This window comes from Trachypithecus francoisi, unplaced genomic scaffold (genome assembly GCF_009764315.1).
Source record: "Trachypithecus francoisi isolate TF-2019V2 unplaced genomic scaffold, Tfra_2.0 Lachesis_group5, whole genome shotgun sequence".
Classification (NCBI taxonomy): Eukaryota; Metazoa; Chordata; class Mammalia; order Primates; family Cercopithecidae; genus Trachypithecus; species Trachypithecus francoisi.
Window position 1 is genome coordinate 59,822,472 of NW_022681470.1, and position 19,449 is coordinate 59,841,920.

At 45.6% G+C, this 19,449-nt stretch overlaps 1 protein-coding gene across 1 annotated transcript; it reads right to left on the minus strand.

The window, feature by feature from the left end:
• Positions 1-4,782: 4,782 nt before the first annotated feature.
• On the minus strand, positions 4,783-6,981 carry LOC117075635 (alpha-1,6-mannosyl-glycoprotein 4-beta-N-acetylglucosaminyltransferase-like). Its single transcript, XM_033198169.1, has 2 exons — positions 6,792-6,981; positions 4,783-6,010 (listed from the first exon to the last, which is right to left on the minus strand). Exons 1-2 carry the CDS (start codon positions 6,862-6,864, stop codon positions 5,265-5,267), a joined length of 819 nt encoding a protein of 272 aa, XP_033054060.1. The 5' UTR covers positions 6,865-6,981; the 3' UTR covers positions 4,783-5,264.
• Between the last annotated feature and the right edge of the window lie 12,468 nt (positions 6,982-19,449).

Genomic DNA, 19,449 nt, shown 5'->3' on the forward strand with positions numbered 1-19,449 from the left:
TCAAACTTTCTCCTTATCAGCAATAAGACTGTTTCACTTTCTTATCATTCATATGTTCACGGAGGAGCACTTTAAATTTCCTTCAGGAACTTTTTATCTGTATTCACAGCTCAGCTAACTGTTTGACACAAGAGGCCCAGCTTTCAGCCTGTCTTGGTTTTCAACATGCCTTCCTCTCTAAGTTTCATCATTTCTGCCTTTTGATTTAAAGAGAGAGACATGTGATTCTTTTTACTTTAACACCTAGAGGCTGGTGTAGGTTTATTAACTGGTGTAATTTCTTTTCTCTCTCTTTCTTTCTCTTTCTTTCTTTCTTTCTCTTTTTCTTTCTTTCTTTCTTTTTCTTTCTTTCCTTCTTTCTTTCTCATCTTTCCCTTTCTTTCTCTTCTTTCCCTTTCTTTATCTTTCTCTCTCTCTCTCTCTCTCTTCCTTCCTTCCTTCTTTCCTTCTTTCTTTTTTTTTTTTTAATTTGAAACTGAGTTTTGCTCTTGTTGCCCAGGCTGGAGTGCAATGGTATGATCTTGGCTCACCACAACCTCCGCCTCCTGGGTTCAAGTGATTCTCCTGCCTCAGCCTCCCGAGTAGCTGGGATTACAGGTGCCCGCCACCACGCCTGGCTAATTTTGTATTTTTAGTAGAGACGGGGTTTCTCCATGTTGGTCAGGCTGGTCTTGAACTCCCGACCTCAGGTGATCTGCCCATCTTGGCCTCCCAAAGTGCTGGGATTACAGGCATGAGCCACTGCACCCGGCCTTTATTTTTTCAAGATGGAGTCTTACTCTGTTGCCCAGGCTGGACTGCAGTGGTGTAATCTTGGCTCATTGCAACCTCTGCCTCCCAGGTTCAAGTGCTTCTCCTGCCTCAGGCTTCTGAGTAGCTGGGATTACAGGCATGCACCACCACTGGCTAATTTTTATATTTTTAGTAGAGATGGGATTTCACTATGTTGGCCAGGCTGATCTCGAACCCCTGACCTCAGGTGACCTGCCTGCCTCAGCCTCCCAAAGTGCTAGGATTTCAGGTGTGAGTCACCGTACCCAGCCAGTCGGCGTAATTTCAATATTGTGTCTCAGGGAGTAGAGAGGCCCAAGGAGAAGGAGAGGAATGGGGAGTGTCTGGCTGGTTGTTGGAGCAGTCAGAACACACACATTTATTGATCAACTTTGCTGTCTTATAAGGGTTAGTTCATGGCACCCCAAAATAACATGAGTAACAGCAAAGATCACTGACCACAGATCACCATGACAGATATAATAATAATGATGAAAAAGTTTGAAATATTTTGAGAATTATCAAAATGTGACACAGAGACATGAAGTGAGCATATGTTGTTGAGGAAATGGTGCTGAGAGTCTTGCTCAATGCAGGGTTGCCACAAATCTTCAATTTGTAAAGCACACGATATCTGCAAAGAACATTTTAAAGTGAAATGCAGTAAAGCAAGATATACCTGTATAATTTTCCATGCTGTCACCTCCAACTTTTTTTAAGTTGTTAGATTCAGGTGAGCCTCTTTTTGATAGGAAAAGCTGTATTTGTTTTCTAATTGAGTGAGACAATCTGTTTTTGGCTAATGCATGTAGTTAACTTCTGTTTTTAATAAGTTATGTTTATATTTATGGATTTTTAAAATCTCAAATGTGATGTATATCACATTGCATACCTTTTATTTTTATTTTTATTCCCTCTTTATTGCCTTTAGTGGGGGATTGGTTGAGGTTTTTCTTTTCTTCCCCATTGCATTTCTTTTTCTCTCTAGTTTGGGCATTAAACACTATTTCTAGCATTTGGAATTATCCTAAAAATTTAACACAAATATTTTTACTTAATGTTTAAAGTTAATATGATTACTCTTTCATTGAACTAGAAAGTTAGAACACTTTAACCCTGATTAACATCCCTCTCTTTCAATATATAAATATGTATACACATATAAAATATATTTTAAAATGAACACTTCTGTATATGGTTATATATTTAGAAATCTATACACAAATGAGAAATTACTGTTTCTTTTTTTTTTTTTTTTTTTTAAGGCGGAGTCTCGCTCTGTCGCCCGGACTGGAGTGCAGTGGCCAGGTCTCAGCTCACTGCAAGCTCCGCCTCCCGGGTTCACGCCATTCTCCTGCCTCAGCCTCCCAAGTAGCTGGGACTACAGGCGCCCACCACTTCGCCCGGCTAGTTTTTGTATTTTTAGTAGAGATGGGGTTTCACCGTGTTAGCCAGGATGGTCTCGATCTCCTGACCTCGTGATCCGCCCGTCTCGGCCTCCCAAAGTGCTGGGATTACAGGCTTGAGCCACCGCGCCCAGCCCAGAAATTACTGTTTCAATGGAAATTGAAACAATTTTAGCTACCTGTACATTTACTAATTTCTTTCTTTTTTTTTTTGAGAGGGAGTCTCACTCTGTTGCCTGGGTTGGAGTGCAGTGACCATATCTTGGCTCACTGTAACCTCCGTCTCCCGGGTTCAAGCAATTCTCCTGCCTCAGCCTCCTGAGTAGCTGGGACTACAGATGCGTGCCACAGCCCCTGGCTGATTTTTGTGTTTTTAGTAGAGATGGGTGTTCACCATGTTGGCCAGGCTGGTCTCGAACTCCTGACCTTAAGTGATCCACCCACCTTGGCCTCCCGAAGTGCTGGGATTACAAGCATGAGCCACCATGCCCAGCCAACGTTTACTAATTTCTTTCTTTTGTTTTCTTTTCTTTTTTTTTTTGATACGGAGTCTTGCTCTGTGGTCCAGGCTGAAGTGCAGTGGCACGATCTCAGCTCACTGCAGCCTCTGCCTCTGGGGTTCCAGTGATTCTCTTGCCTCAGCTTCCCGGGCAGTTGGGATTACAGGCCGATGCCACTGTGGCCAGCTAATTTTTGTATTTTTAGTAGAGATGGTGTTTCACTATGTTGGCCAGGTTGGTCTTGAACTCCTGACCTCAGGTGATCCGCCCCCTTTGCCTCTCAAAGTGCTGGGATTCCAGGCGTGATTACTGATTTTTGCTGTTAAGTCCCTTACTGGTGTCATCAATATTTGGTTCATCTCATTATTCATACCATCTTTAAAAACATCCAACACTAAGTATGCATCCAGATATTTGCTGATTAGATACATGAAATAATGTGTGAGCCTAACTTTTTATTTTCCAATGGAAATAGAAAGATTCTACTGTAAGTGACATATTGTTTCTTTTTTCTTTTTTTTTTTTTTGAGGCAGAGTCTCGCTCTGTCGCCCAGGCTGGAGTGCAGTGGCCAGATCTCGGCTCACTGCAAGCTCCGCCTCCCGGGTTTACGCCATTCTCCTGCCTCAGCCTCCCGAGTAGCTGGGACTACAGGCGCCCGCCACCTCGCCCGGCTAGTTTTTTGTATTTTTTAGTAGAGACGGGGTTTCACTGTGTTAGCCAGGATGGTCTCGATCTCCTGACCTCGTGATCCGCCCGTCTCGGCCTCCCAAAGTGCTGGGATTACAGGCTTGAGTCACCACACCCGGCCAACATATTGTTTCTTCCCTCAAGAAGTTACAGCTGCTGGTTTAGCTATTCTTAACTCTTTTTTTTTTTTTTTTTTTTTTTTTTTTGAGATGGAGTCTCGCTCTGTCACCCAGCAGGCTGGAGTGCAGTGGCGTGATCTTGGCTCACTGCAAGCTCCGCCTCCCGAGTTCACGCCATTCTCCTGCTTCAGCCTCCCGAGTAGCTGGTACTACAGGCGCCCGCCACCATGCCTGGCTAATGTTTTTGTATTTTTAATAGAGACAGTGTTTCACCGTGTTAGCCAGGATGATCTCAATCTCAATCTCCTGACCTTGTGATCCGCCCGCCTTGGCCTCCAGTGCTGAGATTACAGGCGTGAGCCACTGCACCCGGCCCTATTCTTAACTTTTTAGGAGAAGATATGGAACATATCAATGCTTGAATGAAAGTAAAGTATCTTCTCCTTAGAAAAAATGCACTTATGAGCCAACAACAAATTTTGCACACAGTTCTAGGAAATTAACAGATACTTGAAGCATCCATTCCTGAAACCCAGCTCAGTAAACTTTGCTCTGGAAAGGTCTCAACTTTGGTACATTGGATGTTTGGGTCTACAGATGTGAAATAAAGTCAGTTCCACCCTCATGAATATACTATTAAGACTATTGCCAGCTCCAGATAGATAGAGCAATAATTCCCTCAAAGAGAGATCCGAGAGCGTTATACCTGTATGTAGACAAGAACAAGGCAGTCCATGGTGACACCTTCCCTACCCCTGGCGTTTGGAAGCCAGAAGGATATTGTCTTGGCTTCACCCCTCATTAGACTGTGTCATCTCTCTTAAAGCTCATCATTGGGGGACATTACATCTCATCTTGCCTGGGACAGTCCTGGTTTACATCTGTTGTTCTAGTGCAGTTTTTAAGAGTGCTTCCTTTCACTATCAAAAGTGTCCTAGTTTGGGCTGGGTGCAGTGGCTCACACTTGTAATCCCAGCCCTTTGGGAGGCCGAGGCGGGTGGATGATCTGAGGTCGGGAGTTCGAGACCAGCCTGACCAACATGGAGAAACTCTGTCTCTACTAAAAATACAAAAAAAAAAAAAAAATTAGCCAGGTGTGGTGGCGCATGCCTGTAATCCCAGCTACTCAAGAGGCTGAGGCAGGAGAATTGCTTGAACCCAGAAGGTAGAGATTGCAGTGAGCCGAGATTGTGTCATTACATTCCAGCCTGGGCAACAAGAGTAAAACTCTGTCTCAAAAAAAAAAAAAAAAAAAGTGTCCTAGTTTGAATAATAAATTATATGACCACCCTACTAAGAATGAGTAGACTTGGATCAGTGCCCGGATTTATTTCTTCTCAACCACATAGATTCCAGTCTCAAACCCAATTCTTCCAGAATCCCCATTGTGCCTTCTATCTCTCCTCTTCATCAGGCTCAGTCCAGACTTTGATCTGCTTGATCAGGAGCCAAGACTCTTGAGATGCCAACACCAGCAGCCGGATACAACTCAACTCTTCCACAGACTCTTCTTCAAAAAATACTATCTGGTCCAAATTTCCTCCCGCCAGTGGCCCTAGCAGGGCATAGCGAGCACAGGATTTAGGATCCTCCTGGGGGTCATAGCCCAGTTCCACTTGCCCCTGCTGCAGTCGGTACCTCCCGTCTTTGTCAGAGCCTGTCAGTACCACTATCCGGGTGACTTTTTATGGCCTGTCCAGAATCACGGTCAAGTAGTTTCCTTTCAAAGGATCTAAGGTAGAGTAGCCCTCCTTGTTCAGTGTATAAGTGTACTGTGGAATCACAGCCAACATTGACACCATGTCAGTGAGGACAGTAGCAACAGGGTTATCTGGTTCACCAAAGACTCTGTCCTTCTCCACAGGAAAGCATATTCATGAAACATAGAATAATCGCCTGTGTGGTTGAAGACAGAGGGACTGAAATGAATAGGAACATTCTGGGCCAAGAGAAGACAAAATTCAGAGAGAAGCAAGTGAGTAGGAGTGTCCTTATGGAAGAGGAACAAGAAAGCGGTCAGGCGGGAGAGGTCACTGGTGCAGAAAGCTTTCCCAGAGATGTTCAGGTGGGAGAACTCCAGGATCACCCAAGGTAGTTCTTTCCAGGCTGATAATGCCGGAGAGACGGCAGTAGCTAATTTGGGGGTGCAATGAATATGATCTTCCAACAAAAGAAAGTAATCAGAGAGGTTGCTAGCAAAGTTCATGAGGAGGGCATGGTCTACTTTCTGCCTGGAATAGAGGGCTTCACAGGGTGACGAGTGATTAACGTCACTCAGATCTCCTGGGAGAGAGGAGCCACCATGGATGACCAGCAGCTTCCTGGCCCCAATCTGTTCTGTGAAGAGAGCTGAAATACTGGCAGCTGTTTGGACGAGTCGTTCAGGGTCAGGACCTGACAGGTGAACCAGCACCATGATATACTCCAGCTCACATTCTGAGGAAGCTTGGAACATGGACTGCAGGGTGTCCAAGAGGTAGCTCCCACGAGGATGCTGCATTGAGGCAATCCCCACGGTGAGCAGTCCTGGGGGAGACAGGAGGCACATGAGCACTTCAGGCTGGTGAAGAATTCCTAGGACTCTCCTCCCAGGTCTTCCCCTTATGCCGATCCCAGTGACAATTCACATTCCTTTTCCTGGGGCATGTAGTCCAGATGGGAGGTTAATATCTGATCAGAAATTGTGATGTGATTTTATTTGGTCAAAGTATTGTGGTCAATATTTTGGAAGGCTCTTGGGGAAGCTTTATGAAGGGCAAAGCTCTCTCTCATGGGCAAGGCTGCTGGGTGCCAAAGGCAAATTGCTGGGTTGGCAAAGTGTCTTAGCCTGGCCTTGACCTTCAGCCTTATTTCAGCTACCACAGTTCAACCAGACCTGGATTAGAGGATCTCTGGAAATCTATGTAAACCCAAGGGTCCAACAGTCTAGTGCACTGAGATCTGAAGTCCACACGGCCCTCTCTGCCTGCCCTCTATCCAATGCCTTTTCCCATGGCTCCCCTTGGCTCTTTCCCCTTCCTGTTTTCCCCTCCCTGGGGGCCGACAATGACTGAGCTTCACTATGGAACAGCTCCTTCCCAGGGTCGCTATGGCCCTTTTGTCCTATTGGTTATTCAAGGGGTGACCAGATGGGAGGAAAACACACTCAGGATTATAACATGGACCAAATTCCACAGCGTGGCCCTGCCTCAGAGCACAGCCTTTCCTCGCCACATGCCAGTCACTTCCCTTTTCAACCCTCCTTCCCTTTTCTGGCTAAAATACTCTAATCCTCTCCCGGTCAGACCACTCCCTCCCAGGTACTCACTCTTTTCCTGGGGAGGGGCTCCAGCCAGGAATTGGTAGCTGGCGTGCTGGAGAAGAGATGAGTCTCTCTGCATCTCCTTGAAGGTTCACAGATGGTTCTTGCTTTCGTAGTTGATTTGTTTGACAGCTATTTGCCAAGCTATGTCCTCCTTTTCCTTCTGAGGATAAGATACGTCAGTACTGAGGTTCACCCCCAGATTCTCTGGAGACAATTGAGGAGCAGATCTCCCTTTTAGGACAGGCTGGGCAAGCCCCAGCTTCCTGTGCCCAGGGAAGCCGAGTGTGGGGTTCAGGGAACCGCTCTCCCCACCTCATCATGAGAACACACAGGGCTTTCCAGCACCGGCCGCGGGTCCTGAGTTGGGAAGTGGGGCTCCCAGGTTTGTGTGGAGTGCCTGTGGGAAGGGCCAAGGCTTGTGCGGAGTAAGCACTTGCCTGACCCCACCGTTGTCAGGCTGGCCAGTGTCGTCTACCTCGGCTTAGGCCTGGGCTAGGTTCTGTGAGATGTGCTGGTGCCCAGTGCCTGGCCCTGTCCTCAAAGAACATATGCCCCAGTGCCTCAATTCTAGAGTCCTTTCTTTTGCTCAAATCTGACCACACACACATTTCTGAACCACTCCCAACACCTGCCCTGGGCTTAGCTCCAGCTGGTCGGAGGTGTTTTATGAAAAATGTGGATTTCGAAGCCTGGCCAGGAATTGTGTGGGGTTTGGTCTTCTCACTTGCAGATGTTGTCCACTTAGGGAAGCTGTTTCCAATCCTTCATGTGAGAAATAGGAAAAATAACATCTCCATGCTAGGTCCTGGTCGGGAGGTGGCCAGCACCCAGGCAGTCCTCATCACCTGCTGGTCCTGCCAGTCAGCCTGGTCCTCTAGAGGTGGGCGTGCACTGCCCTCTCCACACCTGGAGTCCCCTTTCTTCCTCCTTTCCCCTAGTCAAATCCCACCCATATCTGAAGACTGGTTCATTTTTTTTTTTTTTTCCCTGACATTCTCGTGATTCTTCACGTGTTCTCTCCTTAGAACTCCTATGATGAGACTAGAGTATTTCACAAATTTGAAAAACTTTCCCTCGTACTGAAGGGTTGACAAGCTGCTGCAGCCTTAATCTCTGGTACTCATCATAATACACTGTATTCAACATGCTCCTCTTTATTCTCTTGGAGAATGAAGCCCAGGATGACTAAGGATACAGCAACAATGATATATCTCCATAGGCAGCAGTGCATGGTGCTGGGACTGGGAGCAGCTCTGCAAAGAAATGTGAGTTGGTTATATGTATCCTGAGTTCCTCTTGCTCAGAGAGCATCTGGGTATTTCCTTCTGCCTGGCAGCCTCCTACCTCCTTCCCCTCATCCCTCTTCCTGCACACTACTGCTTAAATATTTCCTTAAACTTTTTCCCTCCTGGTTCCACTCTTCCCACCACTTGTGCCATCTAAGGAAAGCAACGATCATAGAGTTTGATTCTGTTTAGCCTCCACCTTCTTTCTCCCTTCCCTGAATTTCCAGGTGAAATTGGAGGAGCTGCCTTCATTTATCCACTGTGGTTTAGAGACCCAACCAGAGGGGATGCGTTACCAAGAAGAGGAAATCAAGAAGTTAATTATATTTTTCTTACATATTTCCTTATATATTTGGAAATATATAATTTTCAAATTTGACTCCAAATTCAAGCCAAAGACTCCTCTTGGATTTACTGACCAATACATTGGGTCTTGTCTATTAGTTCCCCATTACTTTTGCATCTGATCCTTTCCAGGATTATGTTAGGCAGATATGAGGTTTTGACTCAAATCAGAGGGATAGAAGGAAGCGCGTATTAGTACGTCTTCCCCATGCTGGGACTGGTAAGAAGGATGAAACCTCAAAGTGGCTAAACACTTCCAGTCATGTGCAAGTCTCCACCATATTGGGAGCACTATATCTGCTGACGTCTTTTTGTCTAACAGAAAATGTGGATTTCTCCAAATTCAAGGAGAAAAACTTTTAATGAAGGATGGGGTCCCAGAGGGACTCCTCAGAGGTAGCTGAAACTGGCCACCCCTCCTAGGAGAACCCACTGTTCTCCTTGAATCGGGGTTCTTGTTCTCCCTGAATAGGGGCTGCTCACCCCTCTGAAGTCATGTCAAGCACCTGTTTCTGGGTGAAGCAGGGTTGAGGGTGGGATATACTTTCAAAACCAGCTTTCTAGTCTTTTACCTCAAACCCTGACATTTCGAAAGTAACTGTCAGTTACTTTCAGATTCAAACTGGCGGACTCAAAGACAGTCGACAAAGGTGACTTTTGAATGACCTCTTTCCATATGAGAGGGCCCCCTGGACGAGTCACTGCTGCCATGACACACCTCTGTCCCCGGGATACTGCCTCACTGTGCTGCCTGTCGTGGGGGCGGGGGTGGTTTCCTTGTCACCAGAAATTGCTCTTCAAATCTCCAGTTCTCCCTTGGGCCCACAACTGCCCAGTGGGCCGCTGAAGTTTCCTTTTCTTCTCTTTATTTTTATTTTTTATTTATTGTTTTTGAGACAGAATCTCGCTCTGTTGCCCAGGTTGGAGTGCAGTGGTGCAATCTCGGCTCACTGCAACCTCTGCCTCCTGGGTTCAAGCGATTCTCCTACCTCAGCCTCCCGAGTAGCTGGGATTGTAGGCATGCGCCACCATGCCCAGCTAATTTTTGTATTTTTAGTAGAGACAGGGTCTCATCATGTTGGCAAGCTGGTCTTGAACTCCTGACCTCAAATGATTCACCCGCCTCAGCCTCCCAAAGTGCTGTGATTACAGGCATAAGCCACCCTTTTCTTCTCTTTATTCGTTCTTTTCCATTGCTAGGAATGTTTTTCCAGTTCTTCCTCCCTACAGTTATAGTTTTACTTATATTTGTGTTGTTCTTACAAGGCCATATATTTTAAAACTATAGGCTTGACTGGGTGGGGTGGCTCACGCCTGTAATCCCAGCGCTTTGGGAGGCCGAGGTGGGTGAATCCCTTCAGTCCAGGAGTTCAAGACCAGCCTGGGCAACATAGCAAGACACCATCTCTACAAAAATTACAAAAATTATCTGGGTATGGTGGCGCACATCTGTAGTTCCAGATACTCAGGAGGCTGAGGTGTGAGGATCGCCTGGACCCAGGAGGTTGCAGTGAGCTGTGATCATGCCACTGTACTCCAGCCTGGGTAGACTCCAGAGACTCTGTCTCAAAAATAAATAAATAAATAAAATTTTAAAAATAGAAGAACAGGCCGGGCGCGGTGGCTCAAGCCTGTAATCCCAGCACTTTGGGAGGCCGAGACGGGCAGATCACGAGGTCAGGAGATTGAGACCATCCTGGCTAACACGGTGAAACCCCGTCTCTACTAAAAAATACAAAAAAAAAACTAGCCGGGCGAGGTGGCGGGTGCCTATAGTCCCAGCTACTCGGGAGGCTGAGGCAGGAGAATGGCATAAACCCGGGAGGCGGAGCTTGCAGTGAGCTGAGATCCGGCCACTGCACTCCAGCCTGGGCGACACAGCGAGACTCCGTCCCCAAAACAAACAAACAAACAAAAAAAAAAAAAAACAAAAAAAAAATAGAAGAACAACAAGAAGAAGAAAAAAAAGAGAAAGAAACTGCCAAACTGTTTACCAAAGTGACTGTACCACTTTGCATATTGAGTGGGAAAACATAAGCTCTTTTTTTCTATTCTTTCACACAACAACAGTCAACACAGAAGACCTCACCGTGTTGGGAGCACTATATCCACTGACGTCTTTTTGTCTAACAGAAAATGTGGCTTCAGGGTTTATCGAAAACCACACGTGGTTTTCGTTTTGTTTTGTTTTCCCATACACCAAGCAACTCCAGCTGAGTTCAGTTCTGACACTATCTACCTGGAGACAGCATCAGATCCCAGAGATTGAGGGCTCAGTCCTACAAGACGACCCTGCTCGTAAGACACCAGTAGAAAGTCCAGGCCTCCGGAACTTCTGACTGACTAGCTTTAAGTTGGGGTTCCCACAACCATTTCTTTGGGTTTTATTAATTTGCTGGCGCGCTCACAGAACTCAAGGAAACACCAACGTTTACTGGAGGTTCCTGGACGGTGGTGAGCCCAGGGAGGGCATAGAAACTCCACACCCCATTCTCTACACCTTGCCCTATTCATCTCTTCATCTGTATTCTTTGTAATAGCCTTTATAATAAATCAGGAAATGACCAACAAAAAGAGAGTCAGGTGGGAAAAGCACTCAGGGAACATAATATTGTTCCAACAATGTAATTCTGCACAAGTCTGGCTGCTGAAACTGCCTTTGTAACCTGAAACCATTTTCCTCTAGTAGCTACTGAAACAACCTGCTTAGACTCGGACTTGTTTTACCTACGGCCATCACTTACCAACTAGTAGTTCTCTAAGCTTTGTTAGTGCCAAGGAACTTTTTGGAAATGTTCCAGCTTCTCCAAGCTTTATTAGTGCCAAGGAACTTTTTGGAAAAACTATACATAACATTCTTCCTTTTATTTTTGTTTTTTGAGGCAAGGTCTCATTCTGTTGCCCAGGCTGGAGTGCAGTGATATGATCATGGCTCACTGCAGCCTTGCTCTCCTGGGCTTAAGTGATCCTCCTGCCTCACCTCCTGACTACCTGGGATTATAGGCATGCACCACCATGCCCGGCTCATTTTTGTATTTTTTGTAAAGACAGGCTTTTGCCATGTTGTCCAGGTTGGCCTCAAACTTCTCAATCTCAGGCAACTCTCCTGTCTTGGGCTCCCCAACTGCTGGGATTACAGTTGTGAGCCACTGCACCTGGCAGAGTCTGAGAAGTTTGATCCAGATTGTGAAGACGCTTGTGAATAATGCAGGGTTGGTGTTGACCTGGGAACCAGTTAGTAAACATCTGTGTCTTTAGGCGTGCCCCATGTCCTAGCCACCTTTGCCCTTTCCCTCAGGCTCCCCAGACCTTCCAGGACCTTAGCAACAAAAGAGTTAAGACCTGGCTCTGCAGGGGGCTTCTAGGACCCTGCCCTAGCATTGGAGCCAGTGCCTGTTTTGATTGGAAACTGTTTATTGCATCTAGATTATTAAATGTTTCAATCACCACTTCTGATACAGTGTAAAGGAAAACGGGCCAGGTGCCTATAATCCCAGCATTTTGGGAGGCCAAGATGGGAGGATTGCTTGAAGTCAGAAGTTTGAAACCAGCCTGGGCAACACAGTGAGACCCTGTGTCTACCAAAAAATTTTTAAAAATTAGCTGGCCATGGTGGCATGCAACTGTAGTTCCAGCTACTTGGGAGGCAGAGGTAGGGGATTGCTTAAGCCTAAAAGGTTGAGGCTGCAATGAGCCGTGATCACACCACTGCTACTACACTACACTTAGTCTGGGCAACAGAGCAAAACTCTGACAAAAAAAAAAAGAAGACAAGAAGAAAAGATAGAGTCGAGAGAGCTAATATTTACATGGTGATGGTGATGGTGATGGGAAGTCACCTGCTAATGTGTTTGTGCTGAGTCCTCACAAATGCCATTGAATGTATTTATTATCGTCTCTATATTAAAGATGAGGAAATAAGGCCAAGAGAAGTGAAGGGAAGGAGCATTTATCAAGGGTCTGCTCTTGCTAGATGCTGCCCTGCTTCTGCCTTTGGCCATGGCTCCTTTTGGTATTTGCATTTTCAGACTTTAACTCCTGGGAAGACTTAGCTCAGGGACCTTAGGATACCCAACTTAATGTTGAACGCTAGCACCAAGTGTATTCTCTGGTCTTCACCCCATAAACAGCTTTTAGAATGTATGGAAGACCAGTAGAAGACAGCGTGATGGACAGATTCAGGTAAGATGGGTGGGGACAATATAGTAAAAGAAAAACAAAACAGAAGCAGTTACTGAAAACAGGGTTGGGTGCACTCGAGTTTCCTACTCAACCTCTCTTCTACATTAGGTTTCCTACTCAACCTGTCTTCTACATGGGATGTTAGAAAATATCAGAAAGGGCTGGGAGAAGCTGGAAGGAGCTTATTAATCCTTATATTGATTTTGGCCTCATCCCAGGTATTTTAAATGAGTATCAGGCTCTCTATAGTCAGCCCCAGCTCTCTTCTCAAAAAAATTGGGTCAGACAGCTGGGTAGATATCTACAGACCTTAGTCTACATTCCAGGAAGGTGTGGAGTCACTCTGACCGCACTGCCACTGGGACCAGAGGCTCCAGGCTCATTGGTGATATGGTCAGGATTAGTCTATCCTATTGGGACAGCCTCCTAACCTGGGAGGCCAAGAGTTATTGGAGTTTCTCTGGATCTTTCCCTGCTCCCCAACTGGCATGTAATGCCTAGTAGGGATCCTTAACTACTACCCAAGCCAGCTGACGGGGACTTGACTACCTACTCATACTCTTTTTAAATAACTAGGGCCTGTTTTTGTTTGTTTGCTTATGATGGCTTTTTTTTTTTTTTTGGAGTGATCCAGCTTTGTATCAGAAATGTACCCCATCTCTGAGCTGAAAATCTCAAGCCCAGGGCCTCTTCCTCTGAGCTGTGGTACAGATCATGTTCTGTACAAAGGGAATGACAAGAAACTAAAATCCACCAATAAAAGCCCCAGTTTGGGCTTTTCAAACCGGAAGTCACACACTTTAGAAAGGAATGCCTTTTTCTAGTTTTGGGAAATCACCTCTTCCAGTGCTGAAGAGTCCAAAGTTGCAGGGATGGGAAATATAAAATCCCCCACTGGGCCACTGAAGTGATGGTACATGGGGTCTATGCCTGCATCCACCCTTAGGTTTCCAGACCCATGTATTCTTCCTTTTGGAAGCCATATAGAGGTCTCTGATTTAATACATATGCCTCATCCTGAAGAATGACTTGCCATCGTTTCAGAGTGTCATCTCTGAGATGGCAGTTCAGCTGTACCTTTAGAAATCTATTCCAGTGCTCCATAAGGCCAGCTGCTTCTAGGTGGAGGGTAACATAATATGGCCGGTGGATCTCATTGTCAGTGGCCCACTTCTGTACCTCTCTTGCTGTGAAGTGGGTCCCCTGGTTGGACGCTATGTTGTATGGGACTCCATGCCTGATGTCATGCATTTTATAAGCTCCTAGATAGTGGTGCTGGCTGGGACACTGTGGGCAGGAAAAGACAAACCATATTCAAAAATGATGGTCTATGAGGAACCACTGGCCTTTCCAGAATAGAAAGGCCCATCGTAGTAAACTTGCTGCTGAGTGTCTGTTTGGTCATCTCAAAGAACAGGGCCATGTTGGGGACTTGCATGGGTCTCCAGTGCTGACAGAGTGGATATTCAAAGGCGGCAACAGCTAGGTCAGTTTGGTAAGTGGGAGTCTATGCTGTTGAGTCCACATGTAGCCTCCATATCTGCCACAGTAGCCACCCATTAATGTGTCCTCGTGCCACTTTCAGGTTGGCTAATGTCAGTTGGCCGAGTCATTTGTCTACATAGTTGTTCAGAGCCTCTTTCAAGGGGATACTTTCTGGTGGGTACTTTTGAAGATACAAAATTCTTCACACTTTGTACACAAGCCCATTTGTCCTTCCACATTCCTCTATCTCATCCTTCTTATCTCTTCTTCTAGTGCTTTTCCTTCCAGGTCCCTGATCAGAGAGCCAGACCTTTGGCCACTGTCCAGGAACTGTGAATGACCAGGCACACTGCTCAGAGCTCTGCTCATTGTGAAGATTTTCTTTCTCTACTGTGTTTCAGGTTACCCCTGAATGTGGCTATCATGCAGCCACCATCCCTTTTCAGCTTCTATCCACAATTTTTTTTTTTTTTTGAGACAGGTTCTCATTTTGTCACCCAGGGTGGAGTGCAGTGGCACGATCACGGCTCACTACAGCCTTGACCTCCTGGGCTCAAGCGATCCTCCTTCCTCAGTCACTCAAGTAACTGGAACTACAGATATGCACCACCATGCCTGACTTTCGCCACGTTTCCCAGGATTGTCTTGAATTCCTGAGCTCAAGTGATCTGCTGTCCTCAGCCTCCCAAAGTACTGGGATTACAGGCATGAGCCACTGCATCTCACCCTACCTACATATTGAGCAGACCTATATTTACACCAAGCTTGAGCCTTTTCCCTTTCTTCCAACTGCTCATGTGGGTCCCTCCATATGGCCATGGGTGTGAGTTGGGAGAGGGTATGGTGCCACTGTGCTGGTTGACATGGAAGTCTAAACTACCTGCTTTTGAAGCTTACTTATATCCTGCCCCGCTCAGGCTTGATCCCAGATGTGCCATTTTCATCTTTTGATGGACTGCTGTTGGGCCTGTACAACACTATGACTTCTGAGCTTATGACATAATTCAGCTCATAATGGGAAGTTTTGGACACATTAACCAGGTGGCCATGCTGAAGCATTTTGTATCCACCAGGCCTCAACTGCATGCCAACAGATGTTTCTCAGAAAGCCTATAATTCTCTGATGCAGATATTATGGACTTACTCCAGAATCCCTTGTGATTCCCCACTGGGGCTTGTCACAAACTCTACTCTGTATCTTTCCCTGTCACTCTCTGACACCACCAAGTGTGCTGGATCACATGACCCAAGTTGCAAGACTCCTTTCTTTGTAGTCTGGATCTGCTGTAAAGCCCTTTCTTGCTCCAGGACCTACTCTAAGCTAGCAGCTTTCAGTGTTGCCTAGTAAAGGAACTGGAGCAGTATTCCCAGGCATGGAAAATACTGTCTCCAGAACCCAGGGAAGCCTACAATGCGCTGTGCTTTCTTTTTCATTGTAGAGGAGGCAACATGCAGCAATTTGTCCTTTACTTTGGAGAGATTATCCTGACATTCCTCTAACCTTTGGAGCCCTAAAAACTTCAGTCGGCTGGGCGTGGTGGCTCTTGCCTGTAATCCCAGCACTTTGGGAGGCCAAGGCGGGCGGATCACCTGAGGTTGGGAGTTCGAGACCATCCTGACCAACCTGGTGAAGCCCTGTCTCTACTAAAAATACAAAATTAGCTGGGCGTGATGGCAGACACCTGTAATCCAAGCTACTCGGGAGGCTAAGGCAGGAGAATCGCTTGAACCTGGGAGGTAGAGGTTGCGGTGAGCCAAGATTGTGCCATTGTACTCCAGCCTGGGCAACAAGAGTGAAACTCTGTCTCCAAAAGCAAAAAACAAAAAACAAAAAGCAAAACAAAACAAAACTTCAGTTAAGTGGGGCAAGTGTCTATATCTTTGCAGGGTTTATTTCCCACCCTATTACCAAGGCCTCCAGCATCTAAGTCACTGCTTGCTTGTCCTGCCTAATAAGCATGATGTCATCGATGTCATTAATTAATATGGTGTTCTGTGGGATATCTAGGCAGCCTAAATCTAAGCATGATGTCATCAATGTGATGGATTGATGTGATGTTCTGTGGGATATCTAGGCAGCCTAAATCTAAGCATGATGTCATCAATGTGATGGATTGATATGATGTTCTGTGGGATGCCTAGGCAGCCTAAATCTCTTTGGACTCTATTGTGACAGAGGCCCAGAGAGTTAACACAGTTCTTGGGCAAAAATATGAATTAATATTGTCATTTCCTATGAATATGAAATGTTTCTGACCTTTCATAATCAGAATAGACAAGAACACATTTGCCACATCAATGACTGTGTCGCATAAACGAAGGGCTTATTAATATGTTTTAGTAATGATACCATATTTGGCACAGCAGCTGTGATCACAGCTACTTAATTGGATGAGTTTGTCTATGGTCATTTTTCAGGATCCATGTGGTTTCTGCAGGGGCCAGACTAATGAATGAAACAGACATACACTAAGGACCACTAGCTCTGTATCCTTTAGGTTCTTCAATGATGGCTCTAATCTCTGCCATCATCCCCTAACCTAGGACATAATACTTTTTGATTTACTATCTTGGCCAAGGATGGGGGCAGTTTCAGAGGCTTGGTCTTCCCCACTATGATTGCTGTTATTCCATAGGCCAAGGTTCCAATATGGTGCCCCAATATGCATTAGCTTATACTTGAGACAAATATATCATTTCCTGCTTAGGGTCTGGGAAAATGACCACTGTATGGGTCTATGGACCCAGTGGTCTCATGGTAAGCATGACTTTGGCAAAGACTCCATTTATAACCTGGCCCCCTTAAGCCTTAAGCTTTGAATCTCTGGGCATCAACATCAACTCAGACCTTGTGTTCAATAGTTGTGAAAATGTCTGAGTATTCCAGAGTTGCATAAACCTACATAGATGGCTGTAGGTACCTTTGGGTAAAGATTGGAGGAATTATTACAGGACATGTGTGTTTCAGTGTTCCAGGTTCTTTCCTTCTAAGGATCTGACCATCTCCTCTATCAATCAGTATGGATCTGAAAATTGACTCAAGTTCAGAAACTAAGCAAGGATTGTGACTCCTTATTGGGATGAATGCCCTCGGACTCCTGCTCTTTCATTCTTGCTTTGTTTCGGTTGCAGATGCTAAGTAGCATCCTTAGTGACTGCATATAATAAATATAAATTTTTTTTTTTTTGAGACAGAGTCCCACTCTGTCACCCAGGCTGGAGTGCAGTGGCATGATCTCAGCTCATTGCAACCTCCTCCTCCCAGGTTCAAGCAATTCTCCTGTCTCAGCCTCCTGAGTTGCTGGGACTACAAGCACATGCCACCAGGCCTGGCTAATTTTTTTTGTGTTTTTTTTTTTTTTTTTAGTAGAAAACAGGGTTTCACCATATTGGTCAAGCTGGTCTCGAACTCCCAACCTCAGGTGATCAACCTGCCTTGGCCTCCCAAAGTGCTGGGATTACAGGCTTGAGTCACCATGCCTGGCCTTGTCTATAGATAGATAGATAGATAGATAGATATAGATATTTCTTTTTTGAGACGGAGTCTCACTCTGTCACCCAGGCTGGAGTGCAGTGGCGTGATGTCAGCTCACTGCAACCTCCGCTTCCCAGATTCAAGTGATTCTCCCACCTAAGCCTCCCAAGTAGCTGAGATTACAGGCATACGACACCACGCCTGGCTAATTTTTTTTGTATTTTCAGTAGAGACAGGGTTTCACTACGTTGGCCAGGCTGGTCTCGAACTCCTGACCTTGTGATCCATCTGCCTCGACCTCCCAAAGTTCTGGGATTACAGACGTGAGCCACCACGCCTGGCCATCTGCATATTTTTTTCCACAGTGATACCATGCTCTATTAGCCTATTTTAACCTCTATTACTACAACTCTCTGAAAGTCATGAATAAGCCAGTCCCAGGTCCTCATCTTGCCATCTGTTTTTCTTAGATCACAGAAATTTACCAAAATTTTTGCTGGTTCACACTTGCCAAGCAGCTGACACAAAAACAGGGGTTAGATACCAGAGAGATTTATTAGTGAAGGGAGAAGGAAAAGGTGGGGAGAAAATTCAGCCTGTAGGGAAGGTATGACAACTGTGGAAGGTGACAGAGAAAGAAGGATTGGCTAGGGAAAGACCAGGACTGCAGTGTGGTCTAAGGAAGTTTGGAATAGGTTTATGGGGAGTCCTCAGGCTAAAATCACCTCTCAGAGGTGTCTCTCATCTTGCCGAAAGGGGCTGGCTTTGTACCATTCTGCTGTGGTTAGTCACAGCCTGTGGGAAGTGAAGCCTTGGCACCACACTGTGGTAGGTCCAAAGGGGAGTGGTGGGAGCAATCATGCTGGCCACAGTGGAGATTTGATCCCTACACTCTCATGGCTGCCATATATGCTTGCCCCATTCCCCTGCATCTGATGTCCCCAAACCTCAACCTCCTATTCTTGCTCCCGTGCCATTATTCTGTTTCCAAATTTTCTAGTTCTTTCTAACCACTTTGATTATGACTTATTAGGACACTCTGTCTGGCTTTTTATTTGAGTTCTTCCCAAGTATTCCTCTTTTTATTTTATTTTATTTTTTGAGAGAGGGTCTTGTTCTGTCACCCGGATTGGGATGCAGTGATACAATCATAGCTCATTGCAGCCTTGACCTCCAAGACTCAAGCAATCCTCCTTCCTCAGCCTCCCTAGTAGCTGGGACTACAGGGGTGCACCACTACACCTGGATTTGTTTTTTTGGAGAGAGATGAGGTCTCGCTTTGTTGCCCAGACTGATCTCGAATTCCTGGCTTCAAGCAATCCTTCTGCCTTGACTTGCCAAAGTGCTAGGATTATAGGCAGGAGCCACCAAGCCCAGCTCCAAGTATTCCTCTTAAAGTGTTCCTTTCCTTTCCTTTTCTCCTTGCCTTCATGGATCATAGTTTTCAAGGTAGTGAAAACCCCTCTGCAGGCCCTGCACATGAGTTGAGCTCAGGGACCAGATTTTCCTGGAAATAAAGATTTCATAGCCAAATTGAAAAAGAGATGTTAGTAAAATATCCAAAGTGTTTCCTAATAGAAATATCCAAGTTACCTATAATCCCATAGATATGACTAGAGAAGCTAGCAGAAATCAGAACACATTATTTTTAGTAATTTTAATGGTGTTTACAAAGGAATGCTCTGGCATTTTGGCTGATTATGTAGAAGGGAACTGTGCCTAAACATGAAAGGTACTCAAATAAATGTTTATGGAATGAACGAATACCTTATAATGGAAAAATGAGATCACAGAGAAAAGAGTCATATTCTTAGCTGATTGACTTTTTCCGGTCACATAGGAAGTTGTCTTTAACGAATCCATTTCCTGGCTGGTGGAAGGACTTTTG

Bases quoted from the DNA above. Each gene is read 5' to 3' on its own strand.
- LOC117075635 (XM_033198169.1), bottom strand. From the start codon at position 6,864: ATGCAGAGAGACTCATCTCTTCTCCAGCACGCCAGCTACCAATTCCTG. The intron at 6,011-6,791 runs GTGAGTACCTGG...TGTCTCCCCCAG, and splicing joins AGCCCCTCCCCAGGAAAAGA to GACTGCTCACCGTGGGGATT.